Here is a 15,789-nt window from a genome sequence, read left to right on the forward strand (position 1 = left end):
TAAGGTGAGCATTCCATTGATATCAACTTAACAAGAGTGGTCCATGGAAAATACCTGTTCCAGCGGTTGATGATGATACATTTGTCTTATAGCTCCTGCTGAACACTCCTTCACACCGACCCAACCGGATTTACCTCCCAGCCAACTAGGAAATAAATTCCTAGCCCAGGAAACCTCCACAGGTTCTGTTATCACAAAATCGTGTACTAAGGGCTGCTACTTAGCAAGATCTCATGCAACTACTTCAAACCAGGCTTTAGACTAAGGCTTAGCCTCCTTAGTCAGAGAGGGCTCTCTCACAGATTTTTGATAGGAATTAATAACAAAAACAGATGGCTAACTCTTCAAACAGTACATGAAAATAAGCTGGTTGGAACAGCAAAATAACACTTCTTCCATTGGGCTCATCGAGTCAAACACTTCTACAGTAAACTATTAACCACTCAATCATGGAAGCCAAGGCATATAATGTTTAACACTCAAAACATTTCTCAAAAAGAACCTCAACTCATAAATATACACAGGAAGTCTGAGCACTAGGTGAATTCAGAGTGATTGCATATTTAGTGAGCTGTAAAATATATAAAGGATAATAACAAAACCATACATATTCTGAGCATTGAACACATGATGAATCTTGGGAAGAAAAAGTAATCTTTATATTACTGTCAAAAGTCTTTTTACATAAGCTGATAAAAAACTCTGTTTTTTCATAAATCTCCAACCCTAAATACATCTGAGTTTTCATTATATATAGGAAAATGCTTCTAACTACCTGGAGCTTCCTCCTCCAGCATGAGGGGAGCTCGATTCTACCTATGATGACACCTATTAACCTTTAACTAACTAATAATTACAGCTGACTATTCATTGACAGCGCTGGAATCCTAGAACAATTAAAACTCTACTTCTACATCATGCTGGAAATAGCATTTATTACAATCAAGATGGTGCTCCTACGAGAAAAAGGAGAGAACAGGCTCATCCTCTGACAAATGGCTTCTTTTAGTTTGGTTGTGACAGGTGTCTGCAGTTGCTTGCTGGCCTTTAATAGAACATGTTTTCCAACACCCTGAAATATAGGAAACTGTTCTTGTTTGTCGGTCCTTGGTTTGCCTCGACATATTCGAATCCAAAGGAGTATGCTTTATCCTTGCTTTTATCCTTTAACAAAAAGAGTGGGCTGCCACATCCTGGATGTGCTGTAGGCTGTATTGATGGACAGGTGTCTCTCTTTCAAATTCCCGCTTGTATACCAAACTGCCTGTTTATGTTAAAAACACCACCTACAGCAGTTTCGTAACGTGCTACGAAACTGCTGTGTGATTTAAAAAACACAGTCTTCCTCTAAACTCCTCACAAAATTGAATAGTTGTTTGTTTGCTAGGCTTCACGGTTCACCATTTGAAGGATACTGCCATCGTAGACAAACCCACTGGTTGCAGCTGTTGTTATTGGTCATTATGGAAAAAACTACCCTGTTGGTGGCTTCCTTTAGATTCTTGTCAAAATATGGGTATGGATTTGGATCACAGTATGCTGGAAGCTTTTCAAACTTCAAGAGAAGATGACGGAAACATGATTCAACTCACCCTCTCCAACTCCGAAAATCATCTTCATCTGAAGCTGTAACATGGATTTGAATGAAAAAATCATAACTAGAGCAGAAAGGAAACCGTTCAAAGAGTACATTCCAGTCACCACTATTTGGCAAGGTGCTCCAATTTAACTCCATTTTCATTATCGCATCCCAACCACGTGAAAATTCTGACTTGAGTTTTTGTAGGGTGCCTCTTGTAACATTGTAACTGCAGCAACTATAGGGGTACACTGGTATGATAATTGGCATATGGTGATGTCTTTCTGATCCATCAGAATAATCAGGCTGGGTCTCCACCAATGTCACTGGAGTTGGCCACTGCCAATGTGCATATATCCAAAAGAATCTTGAAACCAGCATACTGACGGTGGCATTTGGAAACATTTGGCAAACACGTGCAACAAGCACAGCCCAGTGTATTCCTCCAAGAAACCCGAAAGTATGTGAATATATTCCTCTCCTCTTTGCCCAAAACTTGATACATCTCAGGGTGGAACGGAAATTCTCAATCTTGGGTACTAGCTGAAGGATCCGTGCGGTAACTCTGCATCCATTCAAACTTTTGACAGTTGTATCATCAATATTCTCAAGCAATTTTTCATCGAGAATATCCATATCTTCTGGAATTGTTCTCAGAGAAGGCCTTGCATATAAGAGATCAATTGAAATTCCACTGAATTTAAACCGCATCAAGGGAACATTTGCACTCTTCACACATTGAACCTCTGAAACTTCTTGTGTGTCCTTAAGCATGTTGTACAAAACAATAAAAAGTCGTCCTCCAATGTTGTATAACATGGGCCAACACACAAAGCATCAATATCTGCTTCTGGTCCATGGACCCCTAACTGATAAGACCCAAAGGTGAATATTTTTGCATTACTGCTTTCTCTCAGATCTTTTGAGAGACCTCTTTGCTGAGTTATTCTCCTCGCCCAGCGTTTGACAATCTGTTAAAGTTGAGCCAGTACACTTCGCCTCTTTGCTTCTTCTTCTTTTTTTTCAGTCGATATCAATTTTGCGTCAATTTGGAACTTTTCAAGAGCATGTGTTTTAGCAATATCAATCTCAGAGGGCGAATCCAAAAATACATTTCCAGGGATAGGCGGCACCGTCATGATGGGCCCAGAGACAGGAGCAGCAGCAGCAGTTAAGCCAAAGATACCAATATGGGGCCTCGCATTGGGCATAAAAACAAGCGTCGCAGGAGGTATAACGGCCACAGCGGGCCTCACGATAGGCGCCGACATGGCACTTGTAGGGCTCATAACGCCACTCTGAGGGGGTCTCTGCGACGGATGCATATATGCTAAGCTTTCCAAGCCTCGGTCTGCTTCAATTCACACCCTAAAACGCATTGGAGAAATTGAGGCCAATAAAACCAAACTGACGGGCACTAAGTTTTCAAATGTATCTGTAAATGAAATCCGGAACCCCAGAAAACCTGCAAGAACTGTACAAATGAATCCTGCCAAAATATTTACAGAATTGTCGATATCTGAGTGAAGAAAAGATTGTTGAGGTACGGCCAAGCTTAAATGGAGAGCAACTACAAAGGCTACTTTGTCCAGATCTTGAGAAATATGAGTTCCGACGCCCAATCTTCATAAAGACGGAACACAGGACTTTCATTGATGGGTACACGCAAAGCACTATCACCAATAGCTCAAATAATAGTCCAATGAGAACAGGGATAACAAAGATCCACAAAGACAACAGAATGGAGCTTTTGACAACAATCATGGACCACATTAAAACTTGGTTAACAAGATATTTCAAGTTATGTGACTTTAGAAAATCAACAGCATATCCAATTCCATCTACAACAGCCCAAATAATATAGCATCCAATGTTGAAGGCGTAAAGATCATTGCATTTGATCCCATGTGTAATAGGAAACCGGAGAATGGAAGCAAACAATGCCCGGCCGAGAGAAACAGGTACCACCACTAAGGTTGAGTTAAAGGAAAGTAAAGTGAGTCATGCCCAAAATAACAGTAACACAATGCGTAGAACAAACATGTACTCTTCAGACTCTGCCGAGTTGTCCCCCTCAAACTCTTCGACACCTTCCACGCTTGATGCAGAATTTTCCCGCACTATTATGTTATCATTCCCAACTGCTGGAAGAGCTAACTTGTTCAATAGGCATGCTAGGATTTTGGACCTCCACTGAAAACTCGAACAAATCCCCATTTTCGTAGCACGCTACGAAATCACCTAAACAGGTAGCGCTGCGAAACTGCTAAAAAAAAGAATTCATGCGCTGCGAAAACACCCTGTCTTTAAGCTAGGCTAAAAAATTTTAGTAACAGAATTTTCAGTGATAACAGTGGCTCCACTTGGGATAGTGTGCCCTTGTGGTACACTAAGAACTCGCAGGTCCAGTGCCTTATCACATAAATTTGGTTGACAAGCATGACTGTAGGAGAAAGAAAACTACATCTACTGAAAAATGCTCAGTTGACTTTGAGCTTATTTGTATTTACCTACCTACCTACCTACCCTAACAAATTCAACTTCTTTCTGCTCAATCAATATGAAATTTCCAATGTAGCCAATCCTCTGTTTTATCTGATATTTGATTTCTTTGACTGCATCGGAATTCAGAGCCAATATGATGGTGTGATGACCGCTGCCACTGAAATTGTCTCTGATCTTTATAAGTAAACTGAAGCACTGGAGAGTAAAACTCTTCCATGTAATCAGCTACAGGATCCCAGAATACATGATCAGCTTGTTTTTCCTTGTAACTTTCCAGCTGTGCAAACTGATCTTCAACAGCAGTGTTCAGTTCCTCAATCGTGAAAGAGAAAGGAACCAGCATTCTCTCCTTGCGTTCTGCCATAGAAAACCTCTGAAAATAATGATCATGATTATGAAAACTATATGCCTGAATTTGACCTTCTAAACCTTCAATTTCTTTCTCAATATCCTCAGCAACTTCATTCAAAAATCTCATCTTATCCTCTGACTTGCAGTCAAAGGATTTTAAATATGAGGACAAGGACAAAGAAAAATATTCATTTGTTTCTCCTTTACTATGATCATTATTCCATTGTTTGAAACCTTGAACTGAAGGAGAGTTTGCCATCACCTCTGACCTGTCTATCCATTCCTCCAAAAACATAAGCCAAAAGTCTTGAAATGACTTAATAGATTTGGTAGGAAAACTTTCAATCCATTGTTTGCATTTCCCTTGAAGTGAATCATAAAATAACATAATGCAAACATCCTCATGTTTAACTCTAAGAAGCTCAGCAAAATGACAGAAATCTGAGATATGCTTCAGAGTTAAACTCAAATCCTCTCCATTAAATTTGGGACCATTCCTTAGAAAATATGCATCCTTGGGAAAATTATTTGGGAAACCATGAATTCCTGAAAAATCTATGCATGCATACCTTGAACTAAGAATGGTAGCATCTGGGTACTTCATAACTCCAGTGGAATCACCATGAACCTATGAATTTCGAACTCTTCAACAATGGAGTCGCCAAGGTAGATTTGCAGCCTCAAAAACCTTCTCTGAGCTCCTGCTACCTTCAGAAGTTCAGCTTCATAATTTCGGGAAAGAATAATCTTCAGACTCCCAGCAGACGCACCAAAATGTTATCACAAAATCGTGTACTAAGGGCTGCTACTTAGCAAGATCTCATGCAACTACTTCAAACCAGGCTTTAGACTAAGGCTTAGCCTCCTTAGTCAGAGAGGGCTCTCTCACAGATTTTTGATAGGAATTAATAACAAAAACAGATGGCTAACTCTTCAAACAGTACATGAAAATAAGCTGGTTGGAACAACAAAATAACACTTCTTCCATTGGGCTCATGGAGTCAAACACTTCTGCAGTAAACTATTAACCACTCAATCATGGAAGCCAAGGCATATAATGTTTAACACTCAAAACATTTCTCAAAAAGAACCTCAACTCATAAATATACACAGGAAGTCTGAGCACTAGGTGAATTCAGAGTGATTGCATATTTAGTGAGCTGTAAAATATATAAAGGATAATGACAAAACCATACATATTCTGAGCATTGAACACATGATGAATCTTGGGAAGAAAAAGTAATCTTTATATTACTGTCAAAAGTCTTTTTACATAAGCTGATAAAAAACTCTGTTTTTTCATAAATCTCCAACCCTAAATACATCTGAGTTTTCATTATATATAGGAAAATGCTTCTAACTACCTGGAGCTTCCTCCTCCAGCATGAGGGGAGCTCGATTCTACCTATGATGACACCTATTAACCTTTAACTAACTAATAATTACAGCTGACTATTCATTGACAACGCTGGAATCCTAGAACAATTAAAACTCTACTTCTACATCATGCTGGAAATAGCATTTATTACAATCAAGATGGTGCTCCTACGAGAAAAAGGAGAGAACAGGCTCATCCTCTTACAAATGGCTTCTTTTAGTTTGGTTGTGACAGGTGTCTGCAGTTGCTTGCTGGCCTTTAATAGAACATGTTTTCCAACACCCTGAAATATAGGAAACTGTTCTTGTTTGTCGGTCCTTGGTTTGCCTCGACATATTCGAATCCAAAGGAGTATGCTTTATCCTTGCTTTTATCCTTTAACAAAAAGAGTGGGCTGCCACATCCTGGATGTGCTGTAGGCTGTATTGATGGACAGGTGTCTCTCTTTCAAATTCCCGCTTGTATACCAAACTGCCTGTTTATGTTAAAAACACCACCTACAGCAGTTTCGTAGCGCGCTACGAAACTGCTGTGTGATTTAAAAAACACAGTCTTCCTCTAAACTCCTCACAAAATTGAATAGCTGTTGTTTGCTAGGCTTCACGGTTCACCATTTGAAGGATACTGCCATCGTAGACAAACCCACTGGTTGCAGCTGTTGTTATTGGTCATTATGGAAAAAACTACCCTGTTGGTGGCTTCCTTTAGATTCTTGTCAAAATATGGGTATGGATTTGGATCACAGTATGCTGGAAGCTTTTCAAACTTCAAGAGAAGATGACGGAAACATGATTCAACTCACCCTCTCCAACTCCGAAAATCATCTTCATCTGAAGCTGTAACATGGATTTGAATGAAAAAATCATAACTAGAGCAGAAAGGAAACCGTTCAAAGAGTACATTCCAGTCACCACTATTTGGCAAGGTGCTCCAATTTAACTCCATTTTCATTATCGCATCCCAACCACGTGAAAATTCTGACTTGAGTTTTTGTAGGGTGCCTCTTGTAACATTGTAACTGCAGCAACTATAGGGGTACACTGGTATGATAATTGGCATATGGTGATGTCTTTCTGATCCATCAGAATAATCAGGCTGGGTCTCCACCAATGTCACTGGAGTTGGCCACTGCCAATGTGCATATATCCAAAAGAATCTTGAAACCAGCATACTGAAGGTGGCATTTGGAAACATTTGGCAAACACGTGCAACAAGCACAGCCCAGTGTATTCCTCCAAGAAACCCGAAAGTATGTGAATATATTCCTCTCCTCTTTGCCCAAAACTTGATACATCTCAGGGTGGAACGGAAATTCTCAATCTTGGGTACTAGCTGAAGGATCCGTGCAGTAACTCTGCATCCATTCAAACTTTTGACAGTTGTATCATCAATATTCTCAAGCAATTTTTCATCGAGAATATCCATATCTTCTGGAATTGTTCTCAGAGAAGGCCTTGCATATAAGAGATCAATTGAAATCCCACTGAATTTAAACCGCATCAAGGGAACATTTGCACTCTTCACACATTGAACCTCTGAAACTTCTTGTGTGTCCTTAAGCATGTTGTACAAAACAATAAAAAGTCGTCCTCCAATGTTGTATAACATGGGCCAACACACAAAGCATCAATATCTGCTTCTGGTCCATGGACCCCTAACTGATAAGACCCAAAGGTGAATATTTTTGCATTACTGCTTTCTCTCAGATCTTTTGAGAGACCTCTTTGCTAAGTTATTCTCCTCACCCAGCGTTTGACAATCTGTTCAAGCTGAGCCAGTACACTTCGCCTCTTTGCTTCTTCTTTTTTTTTCAGTCGATATCAATTTTGCGTCAATTTGGAACTTTTCAAGAGCATGTGTTCTAGCAATATCAATCTTAGAGGGCGAATCCAAAAATACATTTCCAGGGATAGGCGGCACCGTCATGATGGGCCCAGAGACAGGAGCAGCAGCAGCAGTTAAGCCAAAGATACCAATATGGGGCCTCGCATTGGGCATAAAAACAAGCGTCGCAGGAGGTATAACGGCCACAGCGGGCCTCACGATAGGCGCCGACATGGCACTTGTAGGGCTCATAACGCCACTCTGAGGGGGTCTCTGCGACGGATGCATATATGCCAAGCTTTCCAAGCCTCGGTCTGCTTCAATTCACACCCTAAAACGCACTGGAGAAATTGAGGCCAATAAAACCAAACTGACGGGCACTAAGTTTTCAAATGTATCTGTAAATGAAATCCGGAACCCCAGAAAACCTGCAAGAACTGTACAAATGAATCCTGCCAAAATATTTACAGAATTGTCGATATCTGAGTGAAGAAAAGATTGTTGAGGTACGGCCAAGCTTAAATGGAGAGCAACTACAAAGGCTACTTTGTCCAGATCTTGAGAAATATGAGTTCCGACGCCCAATCTTCATAAAGACGGAACACAAGACTTTCATTGATGGGTACACGCAAAGCACTATCACCAATAGCTCAAATAATAGTCCAATGAGAACAGGGATAACAAAGATCCACAAAGACAACAGAATGGAGCTTTTGACAACAATCATGGACCACATTAAAACTTGGTTAACAAGATATTTCAAGTTATGTGACTTTAGAAAATCAACAGCATATCCAATTCCATCTACAACAGCCCAAATAATATAGCATCCAATGTTGAAGGCGTAAAGATCATTGCATTTGATCCCAGGTGTAATAGGAAACCGAAGAACAAAAGCAAACAATGCCCGGCCGAGAGAAACAGGTACCACCACTAAGGTTGAGTTAAAGAAAAGTAAAGTGAGTCATGCCCAAAATAACAGTAACACAATGCGTAGAACAAACATGTACTCTTCAGACTCTGCCGAGTTGTCCCCCTCAAACTCTTCGACACCTTCCACGCTTGATGCAGAATTTTCTCGCACTATTATGTTATCATTCCCAACTGCTGGAAGAGCTAACTTGTTCAATAGGCATGCTAGGATTTTGGACCTCCACTGAAAACTTCGAACAAATCCCCATTTTCGTAGCACGCTACGAAATCACCTAAACAGGTAGCGCTGCGAAAACACCCTGTCTTTAAGCTAGGCTAAAAATTTTTAGTAACAGAATTTTCAGTGATAACAGGTTCCCTAGCCCTTCGTGCCCAAGTCCAACCAGATATAGTGTGTCCTCAAGAAGAATGTGCAAAACTAGATAATGATACTTTCCTCCTCTCAAACCCAAGAAACCTCCACAGGTTTCCAAGGTCTCCCAAAATCATGACAAGGCCAAACAATCACAACCAACCCCCACAATCCTAAGCAAGACTCCAACCCCCCTTTTCTTCCTTCCCCCTTCCCTTTTTATACCCTCCTTCCCTTCTCCATCTCAACCACCTCTCATTAATGTCATTAACTTCTCATCCATCCTTACAATTGACTTCTCTTCTCCCAAGTAAGCTAGGGGTACATTTGGAAATGTGACATGAATATAAAATTGAGAATTTAATGGGAAATGATCATGTCTTCTCCTAAGTAAATCTGAAAAGTACATTTGGGAATGTGAGGTGAATATATATATATTGATAATTAAATGGAAAGGACTATGTCTTCTCCCAAGTAAATGTGAGGGTACGTTGGGGAATGTGAGATGTAATTACATGGAGAGGACCATGTCTTCTCCTTAGTAAATGTGAGGGTACATTGGGGAATGTGAAATGAATATATATATTGATAATAAGATGGAGAGGACTATGTCTTCTCCCAAGTAAATGTGAGGGTACATTGGGGAATGTGAGATGTAATTACATGGAGAGGACCATGTCTTCTCCTTAGTAAATGTGAGGGTACATTGGGTAATGTGAAATGAATACATATATTTTGAAATAATGGAAGGAGACCATATCCTACCTAATATTCAATTTGAGAAGGTAAGTGGGGAATTTGAATAATGGAAATCATGAATTTTATATTAGACCAATATTTCTCAATATTTTTAGATAATGTAAACATTAACAAAATTTGTAGGATAAGATTTAAGTGGGGCATTACATACAGCCCTCCTTCAGAAAACTGCGTCCCGAAGTTAGAATGAAAAGATATAGGGAGTTCGAAAGCATAGCAAACCAGAGAGAGTTATAGCAATAAAATTTGATAAGTCAGACAATGACATTACTTCCCATCAAGAGTCTCCAACTGGTCTATATCCTCCTATCCATCCTGACCTACTTACGTGCCCACCCTATCCGTCCTCTACTGCTTTATTAGTGGCAAAGGCCATACTAACCACTGATAAAACCGACATGGTGGAAGCGTCGAATACATTGACCTAACTTCCCCAGTTGGCAACTGGAAATCATCATCACACATCTAGGGGAGCGTGTCCACCACTGCCCTCCCACGATTCCAGGTTTCGGAGGATACACGGTGGGAAATGCCTCCACCCCTCCTTCACAACTAGGGTCAACGCCCTAACACGAACCTCACTACAGAGCTGGTTGGACTTGTCATCGAATAATCCAGTCAGGTCGTCTTGCCACTTGTCATTTTCATTTTACTCGTGTCATAAGAGTGCATATCAAGTAGATACCAAATGTAATAAAACAATGTACATCGTACCTTTCCTCATTGGTCGTCTCGACCTTCCCCAATGGAATAGTAGATCTTGGTTATCATACGGTTCTTTCCAATCTGTAGTTTAGTTCTCATCCATGCATATATATAACCACAAAATAGATATAGATACATGATCTTAAACATCATGTTCATTAAGCCTAGTGTCCACATGTCAATTTTTTTTTCTTGTTCATACTGGAAATAAATCTTACATCAGATAAATCATAATTTCACTAAGTCATTGATTAGATAAATCATATCTATATAAACCTATACTATGCAATAATAACTCTGACAAGTCATACACTAGATAAATTGTAACCAAGTAAGTCATATATTTGGTCATACATCCAACATTTCCATCATCAATACCAAATCCATCCATTGATTTTCACGTGTCCAACCAAATGTATATAATGTTCATAAAAACAACATGGAACTGCAAAATAGAACCTTAATGTAGGTGGCTATCTATGTTAAAATGAGCATCATAAATGCTTATGCGACATCCTTGTGGAACCCCTCAATAAAAATTAGAGTTGAAACAGATTCAATTGTCCGTCATGGAAAATAGCATTTGAACTCGGACATGCTATAAGGTGGTACCAAAACCAAAATAATGGCAAGCAATGGATTAGTGCACTATCAATTCCACTAGAAGGTTCTAGTATAAGTTTCATGCATATAATTTCTTTAATACCTTAGTGAATATAAAAGTCCCACTCTTCCAACTTGTTTTTTCATCTTCCAAACCAATTAGTTAATCTTGAAAATAAAAGACTCAAAACTTCAGAAACTGTTTCCAACATGATTTTCATACCTTTTTTTTTTTTTAAATTGAGAGAAATGTCCTCCAAATGTCAAAGGTTCAAATTTTATTATATTTTTAATCATTCTTTACTAGTACTAAAACAATTTCATGATATATATTGCAGCTCACAATATGACCAACAAATGAGAAATAATTAAACGAACGGAACAATTCCCTTTGCCCTGTTGCTATTAGTATTTCCCTTCTAAATGGCACCACATCTCTAAAGATGCCTACTCCTTTCACAAGTGGCCAGTGACCACAAAAGTTGCGAAGAAAGTTGAGGGTCCTTTTATCCAAAACTAGAGACACATTATTTTTCACGGCATTTTTATTCAACACTAGAATAAGGGTAAAAGTGTATTCTAATATTTTCATTGGTCTTTTATTGACTAAATAAGCTTTCATTCTAAAATCCCAATTTCTCTACGAACTGATCTTCTTATTGAATTTAAGATAATCAAAACAACTATCATAATAAGCGTTACACAAGTCCATGGTATTCGATCTATGTTTTCACTAGAAAATTCCACCACCCATAGAATAATCATTAACGTCACATATAGGATATTTTGAACAGGACCTTGAATGATCGAGAACCCTTGATTTATGTTATCCATTCTGATAAGGTACTTTTACACTCTGGGTTGTGCCCTACATTGGCTAGCCCAAGTTAAGGCAGTTTTTCTAGCGCTTGTTAGTAATTGAGCAGCATAAAGAGTCATTTTCCTAAATGATTAATTTGAGACCATTAAGTGTCAATTGCGATGAAGTATAATAGTTAACAGAGCAAACTTTTGATGTCTCGGTCTGTAATTTTTTTTTGAAAATTTCCATGAAATATTCGAATATTACATCTCTTGCCAAATCAATAATATAGACAAACCAATTGGGTTTAGATTTTAGTCTGCTAGTTTATTCTATTGGGAACACCTGCCCTTTATTCTCAAGATTTATTTTCGTGAGAAATTTTCATGCGTACTGCTTATAGAGTGCATATTTAAAAACCTGCGAAGTTTTGTCCACTTTCTTATAGACCGTTGAAGATTCCATCCCGAGATTTCTTGGGTTTGAGTTATTTTTCGTGATTCTCTTTACTGAGCATTTTCTCAATATCCAGGCAGTTAAGTCTACTGTTCATTAATATTTATAAATTTCTTAGATTTTGTTTCTTTTGGCAGTTGCCAGTGACCTGTAGTTGCAGTTTAAAGCATGCTGACCATAGATGCCTTTCAAATTCTAGAGCAATACATGAATTTTTTTTTGTATGTTAAATGGTGGACTTTTAGCACGATATTGATTTATTGAATTTGTTATTATTTTCAGGAGGAATTTGACACTTATGATCCCAAGGTACTCTGGTCTTTGAAGCTGCAGTTCTTGAAGAAGAGGTCGAAAATCATAGAAATTGTTGCAGCACGTGATATTGTATTAGCTTTGGCCCAATCTAGTGTTTGTGCAGCATTTAGCAAGGGTGATAAGATAGACATGTTTAAGAAGACCATTTTCTTTCGAAGTGTTAATTATGTGGCTGATATTCTCTTCGGTTCTGTAAGGTGGTTTCTTGCTACTGTTTGAATTTTTGTTCTGCATTGACAGAGGCCAATAAGAAAATATGCTACCTGAATATAAGCCTAGAAGAAGTGCTACGCAACCTCTTTTATAATAAGAACAATGATTCTCTAATCACAGTGTCAGTATATGCCTCGGGTAATTTCAGTTCACTGAAATGCAGAACAACACCCATTGAGTATGTTTTTCTTTGAATTATTCTGATCCAAGTTTGTGAATCATGAACTTCAAGTTTGGTTTGGAATATATGCAATTGTATTTAAGCTTTGTGCAACTTGAATGATAGATGTTTTGGTAATGACACGAATCATGAAAATTTGCAGGTATATCCGGAGGGGTCAACCAGATGCAGGCTTTGCCTTATTCGAGTCCGAGCCATTGAAATGGCCTGGTTTTGTAGAGTTTGATGATGTGAACGGAAAAGTTCTTACCTACTCTGCCCAGGATGGGTAAGCTTGGTATTTATGTGAACAACTTTTTGATGCATAGTGTTTTCGTAAAACTTTACTAGATCTCCTAATTGTGTTGTGGTGTTTCTGATGGTTTTAGCATCTATAAGGTGTTCGACTTAAAGAACTACACATTATTGTATTCAATATCAGATGAACATGTTCAAGAGATAAAGATCAGGTAGAGATGATATGATCTACTTTATCTAAGAGATTGTAAAACAGAGCTCAAGTTCCTTTGAAATGGATATTTCAACAATTGTCAATCCTAGCAATGATTAGACTTTGTGAATGGACCATTGTTCTTACATTGATTTCCATTAAATCTTCTGATCCATTTTTCTCTTTTCCTTTTTTTTTTTTTTCGTTGCCGATTGGAGGACAGCCCAGGGATAATGTTACTAATATTCGACAGGGCCAGTGGGCATGTTCCGTTAAAATTTTTATCTATAGAGGATGGCACTGTTTTAAAAGCATTTAATCACCTATTGCATCGCAATAAGAAGGTTGACTTTATTGAGCAGTTCAATGAGAAACTTCTCGTAAAACAAGAAAATGAGAACCTACAAATACTGGATGTGAGTTGTGTTTTCTCAGTAACCCCATTTTTTTTCTTTTAAAATCTTAGTTTAATGATTTCCAATTATTGGTTTTTTTGAAATGCTGACCTATATTTCTGCATAAAGTTCTATCTGTAAATGCTGCCAATCATTGTGGCAGGTTCGCAATACGCAATTGACTGAAGTAAGCAGGGCAGAGTTCTTGACTCCTTCAGCGTTTATTTTTCTTTATGAGAATCAGTTATTCCTGACATTCCGCAATCGTACAGTGGCTGTATGGAATTTCAGAGGGGAGCTGGTTACCTCATTTGAGGACCACTTGCTATGGCATCCTGATTGCAATACAAATAACATTTATATTACTAGTGACCAAGATTTGATTATTTCTTACTGCAAGGCACTTCCTCTTTCTTCTGGAGCAGAAGAAAATGGTAAGATATCCCAGGCCTCAACTTTGTTGTTCAGTTACAGGTTGTAAATTTTCTATTGCTGAAAAGATTTACTTTCTTATAACAGTTCTTATTTTTCTTTATATATAATGACTGAGATGTACCTGGGAGTTTGCAGTTGGTTCTATAAATATAAGCAACATATTAACTGGAAAGTGCCTGGTGAAGATTCGTGCGAATGATCCAAATGTTCAGATTAGTCCTAGAAATCGCCCAAATGCCTCTACAATCAGAAGTACTGTAGAAGAAGCACTTGAAGACATCACTGCCTTATTCTACGATGAAGAGCGGAATGAAATATATACTGGCAATTGGCATGGCTTGGTTCATGTCTGGTCTAACTGATTAATGTCTGTATGTTGTGCATATCCAGTCAATCATTCACTGGATTTTATGTCGAAATCTCAAGCACTTGGCCTGAGAGCAATGTTGCTAATTGATCGAGTGTTTGGATTATGCTTCTTGATAGCAAGAAATATGGAAGTTTAAGATGCTTGATACACAGTGATAGAGAAAGGAGCTCGTGGCAACATAATTCAAATTATGAAAGTTTTGATTCTTCACATGTACAACTGACAAGGGTGTTTGATAGGTCACTTGTCTGATAATATGACTCAATGGGTAGGTGCTCAAATTGCAGGAAATTGAGATTGATACAATAGATAGTTTAGTCTCCTGTAAATCTGTATTCTGAATTGTAATTGACCCTTACCATGCAAGGGTCTCTAATTTAATATTTTCTTTATTTTTTTGTAGAAGACTTGTTTTCACATGTGTTTTTAAAGCTCTGCAGAACGTTGGAATCAAGCTCTAAGGATCGTAAATTTTATAAAAGTCAAAGCTAATCTCTGCAATGCTTAAGAGACATGCAATGGAAATACTTCCCTTTATCTTACAAGCGTATAAAATGAATATATTATCACCAAATTTTTAAAGATTTAATTATTTGGGATCACCATATGCTTAACGATGTAATGATTGGGATGAGTCAGCTACTTTACATATATTTCTTTTTGGTCTTGTATTTTGCATATATTTCCTTGAAAAGAAAATACCTTCTGATGAATGTATTAGGCGGCATAGCTTCTACACTTCGCTAGATATGTTGCTAATTTTTTTTATTTGTTTGGATATGTTGCTAATTTGTTATGTGTTTTAGGCCTCATCTACCGAGGCCACAATTTTGCCCGGACGGCGAAATTCTTGCTGGAATCCAGTGAATCTTTTTTGTTCAAGAAATCTAATCCTGGGAATGTTTGAAATGGATTCAGCACCCTCAGGAACCCCTGGGGCACCCAAAATCCTGAAGCTTGACCGCTGTAACCAGGATTTTTAAAAAAATCTGCAGGATTTTGAAAATCCTGCTGGAATTTCCATTGTTTTCCGAGAAAATTGTGAACTCTTTAGACAACGGATTTTTTTTTGTTTTTGTTTTATTGGCGTTGAACATTGTGATGTTTTCCTAGACCATTAAAAGAAAATGATTTTGGTATGCAATCGTTTGGGCAATTCCCTCGAGTTCAATTCTGTAACAACTTTAATAAAATATCCAATGC

General features: G+C 38.2%; 1 protein-coding gene and 2 pseudogenes across 1 annotated transcript; 1 reads left to right on the top strand and 2 right to left on the bottom strand.

The window, feature by feature from the left end:
- Positions 1-1,390: 1,390 nt before the first annotated feature.
- LOC149253088 (nuclear poly(A) polymerase 4 pseudogene) lies at positions 1,391-2,901 on the bottom strand (annotated as a pseudogene).
- A 3,512-nt stretch (positions 2,902-6,413) lies between these two features.
- LOC149253089 (nuclear poly(A) polymerase 4 pseudogene) lies at positions 6,414-8,188 on the bottom strand (annotated as a pseudogene).
- A 352-nt stretch (positions 8,189-8,540) lies between these two features.
- On the top strand, positions 8,541-14,645 carry LOC149253090 (uncharacterized). Its single transcript, XM_089454363.1, has 8 exons — positions 8,541-8,561; positions 12,530-12,677; positions 12,803-12,953; positions 13,099-13,224; positions 13,325-13,405; positions 13,610-13,802; positions 13,945-14,215; positions 14,352-14,645. Exons 1-8 carry the CDS (start codon positions 8,541-8,543, stop codon positions 14,576-14,578), a joined length of 1,218 nt encoding a protein of 405 aa, XP_089310489.1. The 3' UTR covers positions 14,579-14,645.
- Positions 14,646-15,789: the final 1,144 nt, after the last annotated feature.

This window comes from Pinus tabuliformis, chromosome 7 (assembly GCF_031772625.1).
Source record: "Pinus tabuliformis cultivar Carrire ecotype Pingquan chromosome 7, CPIR1, whole genome shotgun sequence".
NCBI classification, from domain to species: domain Eukaryota; kingdom Viridiplantae; phylum Streptophyta; class Pinopsida; order Pinales; family Pinaceae; genus Pinus; species Pinus tabuliformis.